The sequence below is a fragment of the Naegleria fowleri genome, assembly GCF_008403515.1.
Source record: "Naegleria fowleri strain ATCC 30894 chromosome Unknown tig16, whole genome shotgun sequence".
Lineage (NCBI taxonomy): Eukaryota > Heterolobosea > Eutetramitea > Acrasida > Naegleriidae > Naegleria > Naegleria fowleri.
Genome location: NW_025407948.1, coordinates 589,460 through 615,646, shown reverse-complemented (window position 1 = coordinate 615,646; position 26,187 = coordinate 589,460). Strand labels below are relative to the sequence as shown.

At 35.1% G+C, this 26,187-nt stretch overlaps 11 protein-coding genes across 11 annotated transcripts; 7 read left to right on the top strand and 4 right to left on the bottom strand.

Annotated features, from left to right (window-relative positions):
- Positions 1 to 47: 47 nt before the first annotated feature.
- FDP41_012918 (uncharacterized protein) lies at positions 48 to 2,537 on the bottom strand (the record flags this gene model as incomplete). Its single annotated transcript, XM_044703490.1, has 1 exon — positions 48 to 2,537. The coding sequence occupies one exon, from the start codon at positions 2,535 to 2,537 to the stop codon at positions 48 to 50; it is 2,490 nt and encodes an 829-aa protein (XP_044565843.1).
- Positions 2,538 to 3,647: 1,110 nt separating this feature from the next.
- FDP41_012917 (uncharacterized protein) lies at positions 3,648 to 6,599 on the top strand (the record flags this gene model as incomplete). The annotated part of the gene is made up of 1 exon (XM_044703489.1): positions 3,648 to 6,599. The coding sequence occupies one exon, from the start codon at positions 3,648 to 3,650 to the stop codon at positions 6,597 to 6,599; it is 2,952 nt and encodes a 983-aa protein (XP_044565842.1).
- A 170-nt stretch (positions 6,600 to 6,769) lies between these two features.
- FDP41_012916 (uncharacterized protein) lies at positions 6,770 to 7,180 on the top strand (the record flags this gene model as incomplete). The annotated part of the gene is made up of 1 exon (XM_044703488.1): positions 6,770 to 7,180. The coding sequence occupies one exon, from the start codon at positions 6,770 to 6,772 to the stop codon at positions 7,178 to 7,180; it is 411 nt and encodes a 136-aa protein (XP_044565841.1).
- Positions 7,181 to 7,378: 198 nt separating this feature from the next.
- On the bottom strand, positions 7,379 to 8,527 carry FDP41_012915 (uncharacterized protein; the record flags this gene model as incomplete). The annotated part of the gene is made up of 1 exon (XM_044703487.1): positions 7,379 to 8,527. The coding sequence occupies one exon, from the start codon at positions 8,525 to 8,527 to the stop codon at positions 7,379 to 7,381; it is 1,149 nt and encodes a 382-aa protein (XP_044565840.1).
- Positions 8,528 to 8,877: 350 nt separating this feature from the next.
- On the top strand, positions 8,878 to 10,581 carry FDP41_012914 (uncharacterized protein; the record flags this gene model as incomplete). The annotated part of the gene is made up of 1 exon (XM_044703486.1): positions 8,878 to 10,581. One exon carries the CDS (start codon positions 8,878 to 8,880, stop codon positions 10,579 to 10,581), a length of 1,704 nt encoding a protein of 567 aa, XP_044565839.1.
- A 180-nt stretch (positions 10,582 to 10,761) lies between these two features.
- FDP41_012913 (uncharacterized protein) lies at positions 10,762 to 12,276 on the bottom strand (the record flags this gene model as incomplete). The annotated part of the gene is made up of 1 exon (XM_044703485.1): positions 10,762 to 12,276. One exon carries the CDS (start codon positions 12,274 to 12,276, stop codon positions 10,762 to 10,764), a length of 1,515 nt encoding a protein of 504 aa, XP_044565838.1.
- Positions 12,277 to 13,028: 752 nt separating this feature from the next.
- On the top strand, positions 13,029 to 13,871 carry FDP41_012912 (uncharacterized protein; the record flags this gene model as incomplete). The annotated part of the gene is made up of 1 exon (XM_044703484.1): positions 13,029 to 13,871. The coding sequence occupies one exon, from the start codon at positions 13,029 to 13,031 to the stop codon at positions 13,869 to 13,871; it is 843 nt and encodes a 280-aa protein (XP_044565837.1).
- A 558-nt stretch (positions 13,872 to 14,429) lies between these two features.
- Positions 14,430 to 18,209, top strand: FDP41_012911 (uncharacterized protein; the record flags this gene model as incomplete). The annotated part of the gene is made up of 1 exon (XM_044703483.1): positions 14,430 to 18,209. One exon carries the CDS (start codon positions 14,430 to 14,432, stop codon positions 18,207 to 18,209), a length of 3,780 nt encoding a protein of 1,259 aa, XP_044565836.1.
- A 219-nt stretch (positions 18,210 to 18,428) lies between these two features.
- FDP41_012910 (uncharacterized protein) lies at positions 18,429 to 19,793 on the top strand (the record flags this gene model as incomplete). The annotated part of the gene is made up of 3 exons (XM_044703482.1): positions 18,429 to 18,663; positions 18,839 to 18,969; positions 19,059 to 19,793. The coding sequence occupies 3 exons, from the start codon at positions 18,429 to 18,431 to the stop codon at positions 19,791 to 19,793; spliced, it is 1,101 nt and encodes a 366-aa protein (XP_044565835.1).
- A 1,790-nt stretch (positions 19,794 to 21,583) lies between these two features.
- On the top strand, positions 21,584 to 24,269 carry FDP41_012909 (uncharacterized protein; the record flags this gene model as incomplete). The annotated part of the gene is made up of 4 exons (XM_044703480.1): positions 21,584 to 21,689; positions 21,856 to 22,328; positions 22,622 to 23,127; positions 23,216 to 24,269. The coding sequence occupies 4 exons, from the start codon at positions 21,584 to 21,586 to the stop codon at positions 24,267 to 24,269; spliced, it is 2,139 nt and encodes a 712-aa protein (XP_044565834.1).
- Positions 24,270 to 24,370: 101 nt separating this feature from the next.
- FDP41_012908 (uncharacterized protein) lies at positions 24,371 to 26,185 on the bottom strand (the record flags this gene model as incomplete). The annotated part of the gene is made up of 1 exon (XM_044703479.1): positions 24,371 to 26,185. The coding sequence occupies one exon, from the start codon at positions 26,183 to 26,185 to the stop codon at positions 24,371 to 24,373; it is 1,815 nt and encodes a 604-aa protein (XP_044565833.1).
- Between the last annotated feature and the right edge of the window lie 2 nt (positions 26,186 to 26,187).

Here is a 26,187-nt window from a genome sequence, read left to right as displayed (position 1 = left end):
TTGTCAAAATTGGAATCTCTTTTTTACACAGATTTACTTCGCAAATATTACATTGACTCAATTAAGTTCAAGAACATTTGGTCAGCACAGTTCATTTCCTCTTGATTATGTTCGTCTTCATGATCCTGTTGGCTCTCCTCAACCTCTAACTCATCATCATCTTCATTATCTTGGTCATAGCCATCCTCTTCATTTAAATTTATGCCATTTGATGTAATGCTGTCAACCTCCAAGTTGAATCTACACAAATGGTGATCTGTTTGTTTGAGAGTGATAGTGATAGAATCACTTCCACTCAAACGGCTGGCAAGAATGGTTGAATCTTCTGAAAGAATCTTTTCTTCTTGTTTTGAGTGTAAGATAATGGTAAAGTTGTCTGAAGGTAAATCAAACAAAAAGCTCTTATAGAATGGTTGATAATCGGAAATTAATTGTCTTACAACCTCTGGCCAAGTTTTGTCATCTTTTACCACGACATCCTTTTCATCGCTAGAATTGCTGTCAATATACAAGCGAACTCTAAAACTAATGTCATGTACCACGTTTGAAGATCCATTCAAAGCTTCATTCGTTGGTGTTAAATTGGCTGTTTCTTGAATTTCCAAATTATCCTTATTGTCATAAAACAGATCATCATAATATCCATTCAGCTCCGTGTTCAAATGTTCTTGCTTTTGTTTCTTATTCTTGTGTGGAACATTGGTTGGCTGGGGATAGAGTATGTTATAAGTTTCAGAATCAAGACCTTGGTCAAAATAAAGCTCAGTGTCACTAAGGCATCTTTTTTGTGAAGTGTTTCCATGATCATCTGAGGATGAATTATAATCAACATTGGAATTGTAGTATTCAATTTCTTCAAGGCTTAAGAATTCATCCGTTTCAAATCCACTCGACTCGACTTGTTGTTGTTGTGTTAATTCTTGAGAGGATGAAGGAACAGATTCTGAATTGAGTACTGCAGTGTTTTCATTGGATGTATTCTTCTTCTTTTTCTTCTTCTTTGTAGTTTGTCCCATTGGTCCATTCACATTATAAAATGCACTAAAGTTCATAAAAGGCATTCCATAAGGATTTTGATAAGGTGAAATTGGTTGCAACGGAGTGTTAAATTTGTAAGCAAGAGGATAGGTTGGTAATTTAGAATTATGAGCTCCATAAAAGAGTGGACTATAAAGAGAAGAAGTGGATGGCAATGCAGAAATATTTGGAGGAGGAGGAAGTTGAACATTACTTGCAGGTGGTAGAGCTGAAGATGTCTTATTCTTACCATTCTGTTGTTGAGAGTGAAGAGCGGAAGGACTACTCGTCGAGCCACTACTACTATTGCTACCATTCACACCACCAACCACACCAGGTGATGTCAAAGAATTACTATTGCCAAGACTATTCGTTGAAAATAAAGATGACCCATTATTGGGTGGTGAAACAATTGCTCCTGTATTTGTTGCTGCAGAAGAATACATGCTAGCATAGAGAGGATGGAAAGGAGGAGATATCAAAGGAGTAGCATGATGATGAGGTGTAAACATACTTGCAGGTGGAGCAGAACTCACTCTCGATGGAGGTGATAACAAGGCATCTCGATTCACTGAAGGTAAAGGTGAAAGTAACATGTTGGTAGAAGCATGCAATGAAGACGATGATGAAGGTGGAGATGTAGTGTGATGGGGAGAGTGATGAGTGGTATTACTACTAGCACTACTATTGCTGCCCATCGTTGTTGTAAGAGAAGAATTACTCGTCGTCGAATGGTTGTTACTCATTTGAGTGGTATTACTACTAGCATGATTCATACTATCCTGAAGAGTATTATTATTCATCATCATGGCTGAAAAAGGTGCAAATGTAACAACAGGTGTATTCGAGGTATTCTTCTTGATGTAGGCTGACTTTCGTTGTTCATTCAAATGAGCAGTATTCGATGAGTCATGATGATCAGTCATTGTCTGGTTCGGGGAAGTATGTGTGGTCTTGGTCGAATAGGACGGTGAAGGTAATGACCCACTGGAAGCACTCTTCGTTAATCCTTCTCCACTCTGAGAAGTGTTGTGAGGAGTAGTAGTGGTGGTAACGGTGGATGATGAAATTGAAGAATTTGGAGATGAGCCTAAAGAAGAACATGTGGAAGATATCGATTCTGGAGAGGTGGTGGTGGTGATGATGGTATTCACGATGGAAGAAGAGGGTGTTGTTGTTGATGAGGAAGAAGAAGAGGCTAGAGCATGCGAGGATGATGGTGTTTGCTCCTCACTCATATACTTTTCATGAAGTCGTTCAACAAGTTCAGCCTTGTTTCCATGCAACGTACATCCCTTCTTTCGAAGCTCTTCTTTCAATTCAGTAAGCTTAAATTTCATGAGAGCTTTCTTACCACAACTCCGCCATAGCTTTTTCATCATTTCACCATTGGTATTGGTAAAGGAAGAGGCTAAATTCGAGGAATGAGAAGGCGAAGGAGTAAAGGTTCTATTCATGGCACTGGGATCGTGTTGCTGCTGTTGCAGCTTTTTGAAAGTCGTATTATGATTATGATTCATTGTAGTGTTGATGATTCAATAGGGGAGAGGTGTTGTTGCTGCTGAGAGTGCGGTGTAGACCAGTCGAGGCTCGCTTCGTCAAGGTCACGACTCAAGAGGACTCAAGAGAAAATTCGAGAAATATTGAGTTGCAAACTACGAACTATGAGAGATGAAAGTAGTTGTTGGGTTGCACGGTTATCGGTCAATAATATTGATGCTTTTTTGTTGAATAGGACCATCAACAACCGTTGCTTCTGTGTGTTTCGGGTTTGTATTGAATATTAAATTCGGAGAAGGAAGGTTTAATAATTTTTTTGAACACAAACTTGGACACCACCATTCGCAATGAATCGTGATGAATTGTTTTGCTTTTGGCCTCCAAATTGAAAGAGATGCTATTAATAAAATGAATGAGCGCCTGACGACGATGCAAGCCGCAGTACCGACGATTTTGGTAGTGGTTGGAAAATTATGGGGTCGTTTGCATATCGTCGAGAGAATGAATGAATTGAATCAAAGCAAAGCCATCATTCTTCTGCTTGAAATGAACCGGATCATGTTGATGTTAAATCAAACATAAATCCGCAAAATGAAAGAGCCCTAATAAGGGAGTTTTCTGGAACTGAAAGAGGTCTTTTTCCAATCAAACACAAAAATATGGAAAGGTTTCGAAAATCAATTCATTTGAAATACAACGTTTAACAAGATGGAACAATTCTTAGTAATCAGCTAGGTAAGGTTTATTCAACAAGTTGAATTCAGTACAGGTCTGTGTGATGCAATATTTGAGTATCATCATGAATGGAGCGAAAGGAGATTTGAGAGAGAAGGTTACTCTCCTTTTGCCATAAAATGGCATCCGCAATATTTTGGTTTTGACAAAATTTCAAATAAATAGAGCAACCAACGGTGCGCACACTAGCTTGGCATCCAGTGAATCAATGAAAACAGACTCACAATGATAGGTGGGACATCTCGAGAACGCATCCAATATGAAAACAAGAGTGATACATGATCAAAGACACGACGAAGTCTCTCACTTCTTCCCGAATGAAAGGCATAAACCAGCAATTGTAATCCCTGAGGCATCTCTTCATGCAAAAAGTTGAAGTTAGAGAATTGAAAAAAATGCCAAAATCCAATCACCACCAACACTCTCATCGCAAGCGAACAGGTCCCTTGTCTGTGGAGGAACGGAAAGCAATTGCAACCTCTGCCAAAAGTATCAATCTGAATACCAATCCATTCGAAAATATTCGACAACAACGTAAAAAACAAATTTTAGGAACAAACACCTCTCAAGTTCGTCATACCAGCAAAGCCCGATCCAATGATATCAACATTAGAAAGGACACCTTGTTGAAGGATTTTTGGAAACAACAAAAACCCTCTCAATTTGTGGATAAGAGACAATTAGCCTTTGAAAAAACTCTTTCCAAAGTGGATAAAAAGAGAAAAAAATTTCAAATCGGAGATGATGAGAATGATTTAGATGAATTGGATCGAGGTAAAAAAACAAAACTCTCTTCCTTTTCAGCATTGGGTGATATCGATGAGGCTATTGATAGAGATTTGTTTCGAGATGATTATCAAGCAGATGATATTGATTCCAAATTTAGTACCAATGATGAAGTTTCTGTATTGAGAAATTTAAAGGGAATTGCAAGAGGTGAAGTCTCTTCAACATTTACTCAGCAAGATCAAATAGAAAGAAAATTATCGAAAAGAGAGAGAATGAATTTGAGAATTAGAGGGTTCAAAGAAAAGAAATTGGAACAAAAGATGGAAAAAGAAGAGAATTTAGAAATGATTCAATTATTAGATAGTGATATGGATGATTTAATGAAACATTTAAATGTTGTTTCAAATCACAAGTCAACAAACAAGGAATCTAGTACCAGTGCCTCTACTACCTCTACTAGTACTAATACTACCAATACTAATACTAGTACTACTACCACTCACACAAAGGAAAGTTTAGATTATGATAATTTTATGGAAATGATTAAGAAGGGAGAGGATATTGATTTGAATGTCTTGTTATCTAAAAAGAACAATGCTACAAACATGTCGAATACTTGCCAAAAAGAGTCCATCACTGAGAGATCTGAAGAATTCACCAAGATTGAGGAATTGACACAGAATGATTCCTCTTCTGAAAATAATGATGACCAAAGTGAAGAAGAGAATGAAATTCATTCCGAACAAGAGTCTTCTGACAAGAGTGATGATTACGAAGAAGAAGAAATTGATTTAGAAAAGACGATGGAAGAGGATGAATCAACAAACAATGATGAAACGTCCTATCTTAAGGATAGTTTTATTAATGATGATGAAGAAGATGTGGAACATGATGAGAACATTGACGTTCGTAACGAAGAGGATCCTCAAGAAGAAGCTGATGATGACAATGAATCAATTCAAAGTACCGAGTCCATGAATGATGACGAATCAGAGGATCCATTTGAGAATCTTCATGGAGAAGACTCTGAAATGCTGCAAGATTCAACAACATTACAAGCATCCGATGAAGATTTACAATCTCTTTATGAATTATTCAAAAAGAGTGATGAAACCAATGATGAGAATGTCTTTTCTTCACTTGTGAAAAATAATTCCAAAGATGAAAATGAGAAACTCTTTTCTACTCTTGTGACCTTGATGGTGAAACAATTTGGATTTTCTGAATGGTTACTAACATCATCTAAGAATTTCAAAACACACCTTCTAGACAAAACTCTCAATGCTCTCTTCTTATTAACAACCAAATTACCAAATGTGGCTCATGATATATTTCATACCTTTTTATTAGAAACATTTAACAAGTATCAAGATCAGACTCTACCTAATTTAGGAGAATTACTTGTATTGAAAATGATCACTCGAGTGTATCCTCTGAAGGAGAGAATGGATAGTCCTCTACTTTCTCTTACTAATTTATTGATTCATCTCTATTTGGAAAAATCATCCAAATTTGTCAATCCATCCATGCCCATTACTATTTGCAAGGTGTTGTTTTTAGTGAGTCTTGCAATCATTATTGATTGTGAATGTACTTTTTATTCTCCAGACGTGGTGAATACTCTTAAATTGGTGTTATCCATGTCAAGAAGAATCAACAACAGCAATACCACCACTTCAAGCAAGAATAAGGTTCTAGACTCTGTGAATAAGAATAAGACTAGTAGTAGCTCTGAGATGCCTTCTCAAAAGATGGATTTATTGAGAGCTCTTTATGAAGAAGATACATGCAAGACGAGTCATGACACCATGTTGTTGTTGTTGTTGTTGAATGAAACATGGGCACATCATTTATTGTCCATCTATAGTCAACACTTGGCCAAAGATTTCTCCAAATCCATCGTTTCCAATGAACACTACAAGACTCTAATCAGCACTAGTTCTGATGATACAATCATCAAAACGATTCACAGACACCATATTGAGAATTATAATATCATCTTTGAGGGATTCTCTTCATTCTCTTCCATGATGACGAATACCATCAATAGTACCACCACTGCTACCACATCTGCTACTGGTACTACTAATAATTCCACTACTACTGCTGGTACTACTAATAATTCCACTAATAGTACTACTAGTACCACTTTTACTCCCTTCATTCAAAATATTAATGAAATCAAAACACCTCTCAATTACAAGACCAAACGTCCAAAACCAATCACTGAATTTGAACCATTCCTTGGACATTCTTCTGAAATTGACTCTGTGAAGAGTAAATACAGTTATTCAAGTTCAGATCCTCAACAAACCAAATTGAAAACACTTCGAAAGAAGATTTCAAGAGAGAAGAGAAAGGCCATGTCTGAATTGAGAAAGGACAATCAATTCCTAAGATCTGCACGTGAACAAATTGCCAGTGAAGAGGCATTTGTGAGAAAAGAAAAGTACAAGGAAGTATTGGATAGTTTGAGACGAGAACGATTGGAACAAAATCAAATCGATCGAAAGAATAAGGAAATTGAAAAGATGAAAAAGGAAATGAGAATTAATAGAAAGAATGTTGGAAGAATGAGTGCTGCAGTGAATGGAAAGAGTGACTCAAAGAAGAAGTAAAAAGATATGGTTCTGTGATATGGTTGTACTATTCAGAATCTATTTGATTTCTATTGAAGTAGTAATAGTCGTAGTCGTAGCAGTGTGGACTGTGTGGACTCCATTATTGATTGGTCGTGAATTGCACGTTTCGATCGATTGGACAACTTGGAATTTTCAGATTTAAAAAAATGCTTAAAACCACCACTCATCATGAACAATCTTCTTCATCGGAAATGACCATGATGAACCATCAACATCATTCACCATCCTCGACATCAACAAGTAAACAATCCATACTCGGAGATCTTCCTGTATTTAATGCAAAGAATTTTTCTAAACCTAATCCAAGATCTCATCTCAATCCTCCGAAATTAATATACACACATTCAAAACCAAAACAAATTGTTACCACAGATAGGACATCTTTATTACAACGACATTTTGAAAAATTACATTTATCAGCAAATAATAATGGTGGTCAATCATCACCTAGTGTTGGCTCGAGTAGCAGTAGTGGACTTTCGAAAAGAAATGCAACCGATTCGAGCATTTCAACAACACCCTATGACAGACCAACGAAGACTCTTAAATACAATTGATGCCTGTCAAGAAGTACATAATAGAGTCGCTGAGATTTTGTAGCATAGGAATCTCATGTGTGCGCAGTTATTGTTTCTCAAAGAGAGTGTATTTGTAGGCCATTCATATGGCTTGTAAATTGCTCTCCAAAATTTATTGTTGATCGATCAATTATTTCATCAACCTGTCAATCATGATGATACATCATCACTATTAAATTACTTCTTTTTCAAAGCTTCAGTCATTTCAGGAACGACTTGGAATAAATCTCCAACCACTCCATAATCAGCCACTTGGAAGATTGGTGCTTCCTTATCCTTATTAATGGCCACAATGACTTTACTATCTTTCATACCAGCCAAGTGTTGAATAGCACCACTCACACCAACAGCAATGTACAACTCTGGTGCAACCACTTTACCAGTCTGACCCACTTGCATATCATTTGGAACATATCCATCATCGACAGCAGCACGTGTCGCACCAACAGCACAATTACCAATAGTATCTGCCAAATCGTAGAGAAGTTTGAAATTGTCACCATTCTTGAGACCACGACCACCAGAAACAATACGTTGGGCCTGTAAGAGATCAGGTCTCTTGGAAGCATCACTTTCACCAGCACCACTTGAACTCAATAATTTTGGAATTTGACGAGTTGAATTGGTGGTACTCGTTGAAGCATCACCATATTCAACCACTTGTGAATCACCACCAACTGTTGAATAATCCTTATCAAATGATGTTGGACGAATGGTCAAGATCAATGATTTAGTTTCTTTTGGTTTGAACTGAATTTGTGCCATCGCATTACCAGCATAGATTGGTTTTATGAATTCATATTCATTCAAAATCTGAACCACATCAACAATGGGTTGTGATTTCAATGTTGCACCCAATTTAGGAAGAATATTCTTACCAAACACTGTGTGCGGAGCAAGAATATGAGAAATTCCATCATTACTCTTATTAATATATCCCAATAGAACTTGTTCATATTCTTCAGCAACATGATACTCTTCATTGACATGGATCACTTTGTTGAAATATTGAGTCAATTCCTTTACAAGTGATGCGTTCTTTGTAACAATAAAACCCAACAATTGGTCAGATTTTAATTGTTTAGCAGCCTTGAGAGCACTGAACACGGAAGGATTAATTTGTTTTTCATTGTGTTCAATAAGGAGAAGAGTACTCTTATCACGGGATTGATTAAATGTAGAAAATAATGAAGTATTTGATGATGAGAATAAATTAAAAGAAGAACAGGTGTTGGTGATGGGACAAGCCTTCTTCTTGAAGAGCAGTTGTTGTCCGAGAGCAGCACGATTTTTGCAAAGGGAAGAAAATCTCGAGGAGGAGAGCATATTTTTTAAAAAGCGAAGGATGAAGAATCCCAGCCAAACGGTTGTACAGAGAGACTCGACGACTCTCTGAACACACGACGACATTGAGCCTTCTCCCTAATAGTGATGTTCGAGAATTGCACTTGTGGGCAAGTGTGTTGAGAGAGAATATCCACCATCAATCAGCGACGATGATGATCATGAATGATCGAGTTCAACAAGGTAGTGCCAAAAACGATTGGATCATTGGGGATCCTTTCTGAAAAGAGAGAGACTCTCTCTCAGGGAGGATGATGAGCCAACTAACCTCAACAACAACAACAACAACACCAATTATTGCTCACAACAACACCAACAACAAAATGAAAAAAATGTCGGCGACGTATACTGGTGGTGTTGCCAGTAGTAGTAGTAGCAGCAGCACAACAACAGGCTCCTCTCATCATCATCACCACCAAAATCAGCAACAACATTTCATCTCCACATACTCGTCGAGTAACGGATTTACCAACTCCATTCCTTCTCATCAAAATAACACGACCATTCCATCTTCCTCATCATCACCATCCCTACAACAACAACACTCTCTTCTTCCTCCATCGACCCCTCCTCATCATCTCCGCAATTTCCTTCTTTGCTATCTGTTATTCAATGTATTTTTAAAATACTATTACATTTATCCTCATCATGAATATAACATGAATATATTAGTACTTCAATGTACTTTTATATTTCAGAAATATTTGAGAAATTATTATCACAATTCAATTGAGGATGTTATACAACAAAACAAACAGAGTACAGTGATATTATCGAATAGTAACCATCCTATGAGTGGAGGAGGAGGATCTGGGACCTCATCGTCGTCTTCGTCGTCATTGAATCATCATGTGAATCTTGCACACAAATCCTCTTCATTGTCCTCAACACAATCATCACAACATCTGCCGCATTCGAATCCTCACTCAACATTCTCAATAGGAAATTCCTCACCAACATTGACTCTTTCTAATCAATCGCTCATTTACAAATGTATTGCTATTTTACATTTTTTAATGACATTGATTAGCATTTACTATTCAATATTCTATATATTGTTTCAATATGGAATATTTCATTTCATACTCTATTTTTTACCGAATATAATATATTATACCATTTATTTGAAAATACATCGGAGTAATTCATCATCAAATGATTTCAAACAAATTAATACAAAGATGAATAGCAAAATGTTTTTATTAATATTTATTAATATGGTTTTACTACCATCTATTGAAACAACTTATTATATTTGGGTTTATCCATTATTATTTTTACCACCAATTTCTGAATATCAAATTACATCCACATTACACATTGGAAATATCATTAACACTCAATATTTATTATTTTTAATATTACATGGTGTGAACATGCTAGTGTTGCATTGTTGGATCTATTTAGATATTCACATTCATTACATTTATTCACACATGAAGTTGATTGGATGTTGGAAGAAGGAACAACAACAACAACGAAAGGATAAATTAATGAGTGGTGGTGGTGGTTTGAATGGCAGTAGTAGTAGTGGTCATAGTGGTGGTGGTGGTGGTTTGAATGGCAGCAGTACCAGTACTACTACATCTGTGAATACTAATCATGCAATGAATGGAAGCAGCCATACGACAAGTTCCAATCATACGAATACTCCTCTGACTATTGAAACATGGCGTAATGAAAAGACCTATTCCTGTAATCAATTGGTTCAATTTAATAATTCAATATTTCGATCTCTTGGAAAGAAATTTAATAGAAATAGACCTGATAATACCTATGATTTGATTTTATATGTGGTCTTTTATCCATTCAAATATCTATTTTTTAATATTAATATTTACAGTTATGTGTTATTGATATTGTTGGGTACTTCCACACTGATTTTGATGACCATCTTTACTTACCACTCTCTCTTCTCCTATTCCAATCAATACTTTATTTACTTTGTGTTGCTCTTATGGAATTATTACTTGCTTTCAAAGAGTATTGACAAGACAGTGCAATGCAATAAACATTTGATCATTAGGAATGATTAAAAAAAGAAGATAACATTTGCCTGTTCGTATTTTTAATGATGTCATGATGATGGTATCAATAATGAAATGTCATTTAGATGACGGTGAGAGGGTGTGCTTCCAAGAACCATATATGGTTCCAAGAACAAGTCTTCGTTTTAAATGATGATGACGATATCAATGAAAATCAGGTCAGGTTTATTAAATCATTCGACTCACTGCCAATAAAATCACACCAATTAAGGCAAATGCCAATGAGCATGAGAGAATGATCAAATTTCTCAAACCTGTAATTTCTCTAAATACACACACATTCCAAAAGGTTGAAACTAAACTTGGTCCAATTGCCACTAATGGATAACCAACAGTAAATCCCAAGAATGAAGAAGCATATAATAAACCAAGTGTAGCAATGCCCCACATGGCACCACAAATCATACTTGGTAAAATCATATTAGGCCATATTTGTGGTGTATTCTTTTTAAAGAGAATATAAATAATAAATACTGCAGAGTTCAATAAATAAATTCCACTCAAGTGAGAGAATGCAAAGTCAATAGGATTGGGTGCCTTATTGTGAATATACATTTCATGTTGAACCCATAATTTGAAAGGAGTCAAGTTCACTGCATACAAACATCCTGAAACAATGGCCAACACAATACCCACAATTCTTAAAAAGATTTTGTTATCTTTAAGGGCCATCAATTTGCAAAGAGTAGGATGATTGGAAAGTTTTGTGAATGTTCGAACATTTCCATTAATGGAGGAATGATCGTTGTTGTAAATCTTTTCATTACTACGAGTATGACCACCACCAACACCACCACCCAACAAGGAAGAATGTTCATTTCCATTTTCCATCGATCCATAGGTGGCAGAGGAGGAATTTTCTTGAGCTGCTCTTGCTCCTATTGTACTACTAGTAGTAGTAGTCTCTTGTTGTTCCTCATCGATGGTCTTTTCACCATCATTTTCATTCACACCACCACCATCATTACTACTCTTTTCATCATTCACACCACCATTCACACCACCATTCACACCACCACTAGTAGTACTTCCACTCTTCTCTGAAGGTGGTTTAATGAAAAAGAATAATAACAAACTCACAATTCCACACACCAATCCAAAGATATTCATCACATTTCCACCCACACTATCAATGACTTCTCTTTCAACACCAAATAAACCAATTTTACCAACCAAATATCCACCAATCAAGTTCGATCCACTCCATAATAAAAATCCTAAACCCAATCCAACAGTTTTAATAATTGGTACGACACATAAATTACCAATACCCCAAATGGTACCACCAATGAGACCACTTGCATCAAAATACAATCGATTCTGAGTGGTGATGGCCAATGAGAGAAAACCAACAAAGAAAATACCATTGGACATGAGCCAACTGAATGCCACACCATCACCTGTTGGATATTTCTTTGTGACTACATAGTTACTACCATAAAAGAGAATGGCAATGATGGCACCAACATATCCTAGAATGGTATTAGTGGTGGTGGTGGAAGAGTCCGAGGAGGAGGAGTCAGTAGCAGCATCAGTAGCAGCAGTATTAGTAATAGTAGTAATAGTTTCAGAAGCAAGTGCAGTAGTAATAGTCTCAGAAAAAGTCAACACTTGGTTGTTGTTGGCAGAAGCAGAGTACTCCTGAGCAGTGGCTGTCAAGGTGCCACCGAGAAAGAGTGCCATGACCGACACCACTGTGGCCATCAATACTATGGACAACCACGCGTGTTTTGTTATTGTTGTTGTGGTACTAAATGTCGTGAATTTCATTGTTGTTGTTGAATAGTGTTCTGATAATGATAATAATAATAATGAGGAGAAGGAAGAGGAGGAAAGGTGTGATGATCAGAGAGACCCTCTCTCCAAAATTACAGAGTGGTGGTAGTGGTATTTGTGGTGGTGATTGAAGTTTGGTTGATTTCAATCGATGTGTATGTATCACAGAGAAGGTGTGATGATCGGGTGGTAGGTTGTTGTTGTTGTTGTGAGAGAGTGATGGTGTCGAGGTATGAATGATTCGTCGTCGGTCGGTCGGGGTAGTTCACAACAACAACTCGAAGACTTGCAAAAAATCAAAACACACAACAAGTCTCTGTTGATATTTTTTCGTTCAAAAAGTTTAAAACTTCTTTTGATGGCTTTGAGTGCGCTCACAGACTCTTATGAAGCTTTGGGAAATATTTCCAAATTGTTGTTGTTCTTGACAGAATCATCAGCCTGATCGCGATCAACCTTACTGCTATTAGAGAGAACATTTCATCACGTAAGTACTAAAGTTAGTAAAACTCGAGGTGAAATGCTCACCACTGAGATGTTTCTCTGAATACATCATTAAGGAAGCTGTTGAGGTTGTTGTTGAAATCATCATCATCATCATCATCATCATCATGAGGGAGTCACACGCGATCACACACCTCTATTCAAAAAAAAAATATATGTTGGTCCAACAACAATCTCCTCCTCTGACAGTCCGATCGGATTCATCCTCACTACCATCCTCACTACCTTCCTCATCACCACCACCCATGAACACTAGCACCACCTCAATGATGACACCACCCACCGTCATACATCATCGATCATCACCGACTCACTCGGAAATGACATTGTCATCATCAACAACAACAGACACCACTACCACTTCGAGTCCAATGATAATGATCACAAAGAATAACATTCCATCGATGAAATCATCATCATCATTCGGATGGAACTCTTCCCGACGAATGATCTTGACTCTTGTCATTCTCTTTGCACTTTTTCTATTTGTATATTTGATGGTTAAATCCACAAATCACAAATTTGATAAGAATGATAGTGGTGGTGATGATGATGATATTTATTACAACACTCCAGTGGCATTGACACCAGAAGAACAAGTTACTTTTTTAGAAAATTATAAAAAAAAACAATTATTGAATTCTGTATGTTCCATTGAAAAGAATGATGGAATGCTCACAAGAGAAATTATTGGACCTCATGTATGGAATGTATTTCATGCATTTATTGAAAATTATTCCAATCATCAAGATGATTCTAAATTATTACAATGGATTCAATTAACAACTGAATTATTTCCATGCCAACAATGTTCGAAAGATTTTAGAGGAATTTTAAAAAAATTTCCATATCGAGGGTTTGAAAGTTACTATAAAAGCAAAAGTAGATGGATGTGTAAATTACATAATTTAGTGAATCAAAAGACAAACAAAGACAAGTTATTTGATTGTGATGATGAAAAGGAATTGAGAATGAGATATAAATTACAAAAATGTTAATCATGTGTGGATGAAGAAGAGGAAAATTTGGAATGATTTTCAAGGAACAACTCTTTTGATTCATCCAGAACATTTTGCTCTGTTCCATCTCGAAGAGAGGTGATTCATGCCTTCCAATAGTAGTAGTAGTAGTAGTAGTATATAGAGGTAATTGATAATTCTATGCCATCCAGTCGCGTCCCATATATATGCATATATACACGAAGAAGAGGAGAGGTCATTCGATGATGCATCGAATTCAGAGTTGGTTGAAAGATTCTAAAGTCGCTCTCACTTGTTCACTTTCTCTCAAGCACACAAGTGTGTTTTGGATTTGAAATAATAATACCATGCGAGAGAGTTCACTCCACTACCACCACACTAATCAACTAGTACTCATCACCCAAATGATGATATCTATTATTAGTATTATTGTAATAGGAGTGATGAATCATCCTTTCCCACCATCATTTATTTGAATTCATTTCATCTTCGAAGACCACCACGCGAAGACCACCACCTGCATCACACTTTGCAGGATTTCAATCAATTCCGTCCTTGGACAAACAATAAAAAAAAATGAATCATTCTCTCATGACGCGATTTTATTCATCCTTTTCCTTCTCGAAGAACTCTTCAAAGAGTATGTTGAAGCAAGCACAAGTCTTTTCGACAACAACAAGAACCTACTACCGTAGCAGACTTGACTGTTCGGACCAGTACCACCACCACCACCACCACTTCTACTACAACTACTCCTCTACTCTCATGCATGTGGATCAACAACAACAACAACTCAGACCTTTCCATACCTCAAGTCAACAACATCTTGGAATGACATCCTCAAAGAAGAAGAAGAGTACTACTACTAAAAAGCCAACAACCACCACCACAGCAACAACAACATCCAAGAAAGTAGTGGCGACTACCAATTCGACTATCAACACGACGACTACTGAGGAGAAGGCCTCTTCAAAAACTTTGGATAACACTCATCCAACCACCAAGAAGACTACTATGATGACCTCTTCATCCTCCTCAAAACCATCCCCAAAACCATCCTCTTCATCCACCACCACCACCACAAAAACTCAAAGACAAATCGAAAAAGAAAACAAGATGATCCAATCCTCACCCTTTCTCAATCTTTCTCAAAAATCTCAATCCTTCAATTTTTCAAAATCACAGTTACAAGAATTTAAATTAGAATCAAAATTAGAATCAAAATTGAATTCAGCCATTGCAGGTAAAAAACAAGGAGTAGGACATCTCTTTGGAAATATCAATGATGGTGCAGGTGGATTATCAAAATTAACTGGTTTTATTCCAAGAGATTCCAATCTATCACCATTTATTAAATCTAGTCATGATCCTATGAGAAGATTGACAGAAAAGGAAATTAATCAAATTACATCAAGAGCAAGTGATGATGAATTTTTAAAAGTCATTGTTTCAAAACATCATCAGAAATTGAATGACAGTTCATTGAAAACAACAACATCCTCTCCATATAGTATTGGAGGTACAGGTGAGATTTTAGAAATGACAAAATTAATTGATCATTCTCATAGTAGTATGGATAGAAATGGTATGGATAGAAATGGTATGGATAGTACTAATGGTATGGATAGTACTAATGGTATGGATGGTACTAATGGTATGGATAGTACTCATCATGACTACTCTCATGAAGAAGAAAAAGAGGACATTTATGATGACTCACATTCGAATCAACAACCATTCCATTCTTCTGTTCATCTCTCATCTCAACAGAATCATGTCTCATCTCATCAACAACCATTCCAACCATTCCATTCTTCTAGAGATCCCAATGTCTATGACAAAATGTTTGATTTACAAGAATCAAAAAAACATTGTGTAAATCTCAACAAATTAGCAGCCATTTCTCTCTCACAAACAACACCCTCTTCTCGACAAGAACATTTACAAAATATTCAAAACTATTTTAATTCCATTCCATTTCCTAATACTTTTCATTATAATATGTTAATGAGTATTTATGCTCGTCATTCACTTTATGATCAAGTAGAAGAAATATTTCTACATTTACCATATAAGAATACATCAAGTTATAATATCATGTTAGATGTTTATTTAAAACAAGAGAGATTTGATGAAATGCAAGATTTATTTAAACAAATTCCAAGACATGATGATGAGAGTTGGAATATATTAATGGAAATGTTTGAAAAAAAGAATGAAATTGAAAAAGTGAAACAAGTATTTAAATTGATTGATGAACCTTCTATTGATAATTACAATACATTGATGGCAATCTTTTATAGAGCGAAAAGATATGATACTGTGAAACAAATTTATCATTCCTTGTTGAACAACAAGATGTGGAATGAGAATTCTCCAAAGAGTATGAGTATGAATACGACTACTACTAATTCTCCAAATAGTACGAATACGACTACTACCCATTCTACTACTATCCATTCTCCACCAAATATTCACAAGGATGAGAATATGAAATTTCTTGATCAATTCTCTCTATCATCTTTATTCTCTCCTAATTTGATGACCTATGAAATTCTCATTAATCTCTCAATCGATACCAAAGATTATGAACAAGTTCATGAACATCTCAGACAAGCCAATCAATGGTTGAAAAAAGATTGTGAACGTTTCTTTTCACCTTCCACACTCTCTAAAATTGAATTACTTCGAAAGAATCATTTCATTCCACCTAAAAGATATTATCTTGAATCCAAACCAAATGATCATTTCTCTTCTGAATATCTCTCAAATCATTCCAAACCAAATGATCATCATGTAGTGAAGAAGAAGGATGATCATTTTGATTCCTTTCGATATATTGCTGAAATGGAAAGACTCATTGAAGAGAATCAATTTGAACAAATGGAACAAGTATTGTATCATCATGTACCACGTGATTTATTGAGTAGTGAACATTTTTCATGTGCATTGAAAGGATATTCTCGAATTGGACATTTAAACAAGACAAAACAAGTATTCAATGATTGGATACAATTTGAAAGAATGAAGAGTAGTAGTAGTACCACCAACACTCTGACCAACACTACCAATACCACCACTACTCATACCACCACTACTCATACCAACACTTTTCAAAAGAATTATTATTATTACTTGTCATGTTTTGTGAGACATGCAGACTTGACCAATACCACACCCAATGTATTGAGAATGCAACAACTATTTAATTCAATACCAAATCCAAATGCATCACTCTATTCTATACTCATGCTTGGATATCTGAAAAAGAAAATGTATGAAAAAGTAGAAGAATTGTATTATGAAGTGATGAACAAGTTGTTAAATGATGATACAACAACATCCAGGACTCTGAGTCACAATGATGATAATCTGAGTGACAACAGTTACACTTCTTCTATGGAGAAGGATCATTTCTCTTCATCTTTCTCTTCACAACCTCAACAACATTTGAATTCTATTCTCATTCAAATCTATTCCATCATGATTCAATGTTATGGACATCAAAACAAATGGGATCAATTATTTCATTTATTTGATCATGTGATTGCGAAACGATTCGAATCTGTTGCTCACAAGACTCTCAGTGGTGTGAATGGTGTGAATGGTGGTGCTATGATTCCAAACATTCCTCTCTATTATTATACTATAATTCATTCATCCTCCTCTCCATTGGCTCCTCTTCAAAGACCTTTTGTATTGAATCACACTAGTGTGAATAGTGATATGGCAAACAACACTACTAGTACTACTTCACATCATCCTTTCTACAATACTCATCGAATTCCAAGAAAACTCTATCGAGTCATGATGTTCACATGTGCATGGAAAGGACTTGTAGAAAAAGTTGAAGAATTATTCAACAAGATACCAAATTATTATAATGTTGTTGTTGTGGATGATGATTGGACATTAAATTCTACTACTATGACTACTACTACTAGTAATAACAAGAATAATTACAAGAATGGTAGTAATACTGGTAATAAGAGTGGACAAAATGAAGACTTGTCATCATCCACTGTGATGATTCACACAACAGAGGAATGGAATGCACTTTTACTCGCTCACTCCATTGCAAGAAATTTTTCAAAAGTTGAAGAAATTTTCAAACAAATTCCACAACCAAATCCATTTTCATATCAAGTACTTGAAATTACAAAGAAGAAGAAGAATGATCAGAATCAACAAATGAATCATGATGGTGATGGAATAGATTATGGAACTCATCATTCTCTTCAACATCACTCAAAGAAATCTTCAGTTAATGCAGTTGAACGTGTTCAATCCCTCATGAAAAAACCACCAACAACAGACAACAAAACTCTAAAGCTTCATGTACCATTGGATGGATAGGTCAGATGTGCATATTTGACACGTGTCGTCGGAGAGAATGAGACATCCCTTAATTCCCGACGAAGATTGTCTCTCCAATCATTATTGGTCTTATTTCCTCCAATTCTCATCAGATCCAAAAATGGAATTATTCAAAGCCTTTTAAAAAAAATACATTGTTTTTCTATTCGTCATCTTTAATCATCTTTAGCCACACACACCCACCACGCTCTTACCACCATGCAAGCCATGCAAACCGATCAAGTGCAACAACAACAACAACCACCCATCACCCCCAAGACACCAAAGTCTGCCAGTCAAATGTTTCCTCCAGTTGCTACTGGTAAGCCTAGCACTGATCAGAATGTACCAGCATTTTGTAAGCAATACAAGATCATTTCAAAGAATCGAATCGGAAAGGTTGTTTTAAGAGAATTTGATTCTATTGAATGTGATGGAACTGTTGTTATTGAAGGTTGGTATTATAATATGATGATGAATGTTATAATGTCATAATCATCATCCTATACATTCATTGATAATAATCATTCGAATATATTGTGCATCATCAAAATCCTACCCATATCATTCATTAATGATCATCAAATTGTTTAATAATAACATTGAATTCATATGAACACTTTGAAAAGGCTTTCCTTCTGAGGAGGGTATGACTGCCATCATGACTGCAAATTATATCATCAAACAACTTCAACTTCCATTGGTTGGTGATATTGTATCTCCTTATTTCACTCCTCTTGGTGTTGTAAGAGATGGATTGGTAAGTGTTTGTGAATCTATTCATCAACACCCTTTTAAAACTATGAAATCAACTCATGCAACTCTTTTAAAACTCTTTTTTGGAAATAGCCTTCTCATGGTATCAGAATTTATGGAAATAAGAAAATTGTTGTCTTTGTTTCTGAATATGAAATTAAGGATCCAGAAATTCAAAATGACATCATTGATGCTGTTTATGATTTTTGTCAAAGACATCGATCAAAATGTCTCATCTCTGTGGATGGATTAGATGTTGATCCAACTGTTAAAAAACAACCAACTGATGACATTAAAATTGGAATTCAATCTTCTGCTGCTGAAGATGAGGATGAAGATGAAGAAGGAGATGAAGGAGAAGAAATGATGAGTTTTGAAGATGAAGATGCTCCAAAAACAACTGAAGAGCTTTTGAAACTTTTAGAACAAGAAGATTACAAGGAAAAAGTATGGTATGTCACAAATAGTGAACACTATGCAAAGAAATTGCAAGAAATGAATGCAACAGTTGCTATTGAGGTTGCATGCACTGGAATTAGTGGTGGAATCTTAGCTGAGGCTCCATTCAGAGGAGTTCCAGTGTTGAGTTTGTTTGCTCCTCTTAACAAATTCCTTAAAATTGGTACTCGTGCCAGTATTACACTCATTCATGCTCTCAACAAACTCATGAGTGAGGATCAAACCAGTATTTTAATTGATACTTCTGAATTGGACAAGACTGCCAAAGAATTGGAATCCAAGTTGAAGGATGTTTTAGGCAAGTTGGCTCCAGGAGCATTGGGAGATGAAAAGACTCCAACAGGAGCATTCCATTCCATGTACATGTAATTATTTCTTTGGTTACCAATCATACTTTGCAACTAAAATATCACCTTTTGACTTCCTTTTGAAGTCAAAAAAGATTCATGCACGTTCATTCTAATTATTAATTATTCGAAGGTTCTGTAATCAAAATTGTGACTGTGGTGCAACTTCACAGCAATCTGCTTTGACACCTACCACTCCCTCCCATTATTACTAGAGAATTTTTTTTCAAACACTTGTTGGTATTTCTTTTGACTTTGGTTGGTTGATGAGTCAAACAAATAAACAAGCTTTATTTGTTGTACAGTTGTCCCGAGAATTGATGTACAGTAGCATGTGATGAAAAAACTCAATGAGTTCATTGAGAAAAACCACATTCAGGAATGGATGAATTAATTCTGGAATAATAAAAATTAATCAAATAAAAAACTATGTCTACTTTTGCAATGAAATAATTCAATAAGGTTAGTTCAGTAAAAATAAAAAAAGAAAAATACAAATGACCAAGTGACCAATAAACATCGCAGCGACGAAAACATCATTGAACAAATTAATGACGAGTAAAGAAATAAAATTAAAAGGCCAATGATAAAAATCGAGTTATCCAAATTATGAATTGTCAGAGGCAACAAAACCTAATTGTTGTTGGGTTACATTACACAAGCGTTAGAATAAAATTCAAATTCAATGTGAGGGAGTGTCAATGCAGACTAAGATTGATAGTAAATAGAGTCACATAACATCTTAGAAAACATTTAAAAATCGGATTATCCACAATTAAAATGCTCTCATGAAAGATATAATTTGATATGTAAGGAGGAGCGGTAAATATAAGAAATTATATATGATTATAAATCCAGCAGTTACTATATCAACTATTATAATTATTGTCACATATTCATATTCTTTACTTTATTAGTTAATATGTGGATTATCTTATAAAGAATATATTAATAAAGTAAGAAGTTATCATATTAGTAATTACAATTTCTTCATTTAATTCTAAATACTGGATCATCATTCATATCGTTGTTATTGAAGTATAAATCAGATATTTGTTTGTATTCGGTAAATGTTATAACGTTGAGACTGTTCAAAATGTTTTCTCATTTACAACAATGTTTTGTTTCAATAGTGTTTGTTCGATGAATATTGGTTTTCATTGAGTAGTTATCATATTTTTCTATTATTAAAGAAATGATCTTAGTATCTGTTCGTCGTTGGAATATGATATCTTCTCCCTTGTTTTTGTGTTTTGCAAGACAAATAACTATTTTGAACTAATCATATTGAATATTAACAAAGAATTATCATCATGATGACGTGATAGGGTTAACTTTTAATGATCCAACAAAGAGAAATATTTTTATTCTAATACACATTTCAAGTTCTTTGTTCATTAAGGATGTAAGTTGTAATAATTCTTGAAATACATTCTCTTGTAGAATCAACCAAGGAAGCGAGTGAAAAACGAATATTCAAAAAACTCGCTTGGTGGCAAGTCAAAAAGCAAAACAAGAAATGCAAAGTCCGTGCTGTGTTACAGTTTTAGATCCCAGTCGATCATCTTCAAGTTTAACCACAAATCGGTGTGTAGTTATTGATGGTGGTTGTTTGGAAAGCATTTCATCTTTGTGGCCAATTTGTTGAATATTTGTATTCAATTTCAAAATATTGAGTGTCATCTCAAACGGAAAATAAATCTTTCTGTTTCGAAGAGAAATATATTTCCGAACTGTCAGAATGCACTACCCAATATCCGCCTATCAAAAAATTATCATCATCAACACCCCATCCTCGAGAATATTCACAACATGTTCACCATTTCCATCATTCTCTTTTTCACCATTCTCTACAATATTTATTGGTACTATTTGAGAGGAGAGAAATCCCTCAAAGGTAAAAATGTTCTCATCACTGGTAGGTTCAATTCATCATCATCATTATTATTGGTGTTCTGATCATCCTCATCGGAATCATCCTCATGCCCATCCTCATGTCCATTCACACTACCACTCGTACCACCACTCGTACCACCACTACTACTCCACATTGATGAATTCATCATCATCTCCTTTTTTAAAAGGTGGTTCTAGAGGCATTGGTCGTCTCGTGGCTGAACTTCTTCTCTCCAAAGAACAAGTGAATTGTGTGGTCATTTGGGATGTAGATCAAACTTCACTTTCAGAATGTCAATCTGTCTTGTCCAAACAATATGGTCAAGATCGTATCATTACCTCTCAAGTAGATATTTCAGATCATGAAAAAGTCTATCGAGAACGTGATGCACTCTATGAATTATTTAAAAATAAGAATTCTTCAGAATCATCATTCTCTTCAAGTATTGATATTCTTATTAACAATGCTGGTATTGTGAACGGTAAACCATTATTACAGACTTCTGATGATCGTATTAATATGGTATTGAATGTGAATACTATTTCACATTGTTATACAGTGAAAGCATTCCTTCCAGAAATGATTAAAAATCAACAACACTCTTCTCCTCATATTGTGACCATTGCGAGTGCTGCTGCATTGTGTGGAACTTCATCATTGGTAAGTGTTGAAGAAGTGATCTCTCATCACATTAATAATTGTATAACTGATCTCATCTGAAATTTGAACCAATCACTCCTATTCAATCATATTCACTACTCATTTACTCATTCACTCACTCACTCCTATTCAATCACCCATTCACTCACTCCTATTCAATCACCCATTCACTCACTCCTATTCAATCACCCATTCACTCACTCCTATTCAATCACCCATTCACTCACTCCTATTCAATCACCCATTCACTCACTCCTATTCAATCACCCATTCACTCACAACGACCACCACAGTGTGATTACAGTGCAAGTAAATTTGGTGCATTTGGATTCAATGAAGCATTGAGATTGGAAATGAAACATTTGAATTATAACATTGATACCACTTGTGTTTGTCCATTCTATATTAAGACTGATTTATTTGCTGGAATCAAAGATGTCATTCCATATCTATTCCCTGTATTGGATCCAATGTATGTAGCAAAGAGAATTGTTCAAGGTATTAAAAAGAGAGAAGAAGTAGTCATTATTCCAGAAATGTTAAGAATTACTTACTTGTTGAGATTTTTATTACCAGTTTCAGTATTTGATCGATTGGTGGCACTTTTAGGAATTAGTAGTAGTATGGATCATTTCATTGGAAGAAAGACAGAGAGTAGTAGTAGTGCCAGTGGTAATAGTGGTGGTAATAGTGGTGGTAATAGTGGTGGTAATAGTGGTGGTAATAGTGGTGGTAATAGTGGTGGTGGGAATATTGCTGTTGAAATTGGAAAGAAGAAGGAAGAAACCAAAAAGAATTTGTGAGTCGTCATGGGCACATCACTCTCCTCATCCCGCCTTCTTCAAATTTCGATGCAATGTTGAATTAAAAAAAATAATAATAAACAGTGTTCAGCCTAGTGGCACTCTACTCATGTCCTCACTCAAAGAAAGGCTTCGTGCCAAAGAACAACAACAACTGGCTGCTGCTAGTTCGACTAGTACTCCTCTTCCGACTAATAACACGATTGAAAGTTGTACTCAACCTCACAATTACACTCTCTATTTATATAAACAAAACCTTCAATTACCTACTATGGATATTCATTGCATGATGATTCTATCGTATATTCAATTATTACCTAATCAATATCAACAATATATTAATATTAAATTTGAAAACAAATATATGAATATCATATTACATGATCAAAATATGAACAAGTATTATTATGGAATTGATGACATTATGAAAGTCATTCAGAATGAATTTCAAAATTTTGATCAAGATCACCAACACTCCACTCGAATTCAATTTCTCAATACTCTTATCAATGAACAATTATTACCAATTCTTATTCATTATTGGTATGGACATGAAGATAACTATACAATCATTTATGATAGTTATGTTGGGAAATTATCACTCATTGATGGAATTCGATTACATTTTATTAAGAGAAAATATTTAAAGAATGAATATTATCGAAAATTGACAAGTCAAAAAACTGAAGAAGAAATTTATGAATTATTACAATATTCATTACAATTAGTTTCTAATTTATTAGTCAATCATACGAATGGATTTATATTGGATGAAAATGAGACACAACCAAGTGAATTCGATGCTAAATTATTTGCCATTCTCTCATGTTTGTATTATCCTGAATTTGTATCCAAACATTATAGAGATTTATTTAGACATTATCCTCCATTGATTTCATATCTACATCGAATGAGTAACAAGTACTTTAATTTGTATATGAATGAAGAGATTTTGAAAGAACCTTCTCTATTGGGTACACAATCTCCACAAGTGATTTGTGAGTTATTGAGAAGATTGAGAGTGAAGAAGGAACATCAATATTATCATACCTTGTATTTCCTTGGTGGATGTATTGCATTCATGTCATCCTATTATTATCTAATGAAAAGAATTGCTGTAGTGAATCATAAACCATAATAAGAGATTACATTGGTGTCAATAACTAATATGAATAATAATAATAATTATTATTAATTATTTAAAAACTTCTTGTCTGCGTGTGCGTTTCGCTTGCTTAATTACTTCTTCTTGAAGGTGGTGGTGGTGGTCTCATCACTACTACTACTCTTATCATCATCACCGTCGTCGTCGTCTTGTCTGTACTCAAATTGTGTGCTATTACCATTGTCTCTAAGAGATTTGTTTCTCTTTGAATCGGTTGTGTTGCTATTGTTTGAATTTGAAGGAGGAGGTGTGTTTCTGGTTGGTGTTGGAAAGAGTAATCCATTCACCCATTGAATTGCAGAAATTACAAAAATAAATAATTTTGTGAATAAACCTGAAATCATATCAATAGGTCCACCACCACCACCACCACTCATACTCGCTGAATGATGATCATATTCACATCCATTTTGAGTGTTTGAGTCAGACAGTGAAAGGTCATTCGACAACAAAATAACACCATTGGGACATAAATTCATCGATTCCAATGTCCTTGAATGATCTCGATCTGATAATACAATTCTTGGATACATGATACTCATGATCATTCTTGTTCCACCCTCAATGTTAGTATTCTTAAATTCATGTAAATCCTTAATCGTTTGAGTGGATTGAAAAACTTGTTTTTTAACTTGTCCATTTGGTAATTTGAATGCAATGGTTGTAGGTCGATTCGATGCATGAGTTTCATTGATGGATGGATCATTCTTTTGGAGATTCATTGAATCAGTAGGTGAAACTGATTCAATAGTGGATGATGGACAAGACGTTGTGGTAGAACGAGTAGTAGTAGTAGACTCTACTCGATCTCTCTTAATTTGTTCTTTCAATTTTTTCTTATATTCTAATTGTTCTTTCTTTTGTTGTGATAATTCAGTTTTCACACGTTGATAGGTATTTGAAGTTGTTGTTGTTGTTGTTGTTAGATTACTACTGTTATTGTTGTTGTTATTGGTAGAAATGTTCTGATTGGATCTCCTTTCCATCTCATGAGGAGAAGAATCAAAATTCTGGTTCACAAAAGGTGGTGATTGTGAAGGTGTGGATAAGGGAGTGGATGATTCTCCGCTACTAATACTACTATTGTTATTATTAGAACTACTTTCCAAATTTAATCTTTTTCTTGCCTTTTCCATCGCTTGTTGAATTTTCTTCTTTCTCTCTTCAGGAGTTTCTTGAATAAGATCATATTGATATTGAGGTAATTGAATTGAAGAGGAGGAGGAGGAGGATGGTTGTAATGTTGTTGTTGTACTAGTGGTAGAAATATTCGTAGTGAGAGTAACAGAAGGAGGATTGAACGAATTGGTTGTCATTGTTGAGGTGGTGGTAGTATTGCCATAATTACTATTATTACCACCACCACTATTACTAGTACTATTATTATTACTAGTACTATTATTACCACTCTCGGATCTCTCTAATCTTTCATTCAATTTTTGAATAAAATCATTCACATTGGGATTTAAATCTTTGTGAATATTCACTCCATTCCGATTCAAGACATAGATGGAACAATTGGATTCTTCTTCCTCTCGAATATAAATGGATGCAAAATTAGTATAATCCATACTTGGTTTTGTAATATGAATACAAATATGTTGAGGTTGTTTTAGAAAATGAACAATCTCTGAATTGGAATTGAATTGATCTAAAATATTCACAGAATGGTCGTGATGATGATCATGGTCATCATTGGTATTTGTTGTTGTTGATGATGATGTGGTGATAAAGATGAACAAATATCGGAGTGGTGAGAGTGGTTGTGTTAAGAGTTGAATGGCTTGAATGACAGGACCATTGAAGAGAAAGGAATATGATGATGGTTCTGAGGATGTTGAGAAGGAAGTGGTGGTAGTAGTCGTATTGGTGTTGTTGTTGGAAGACATGT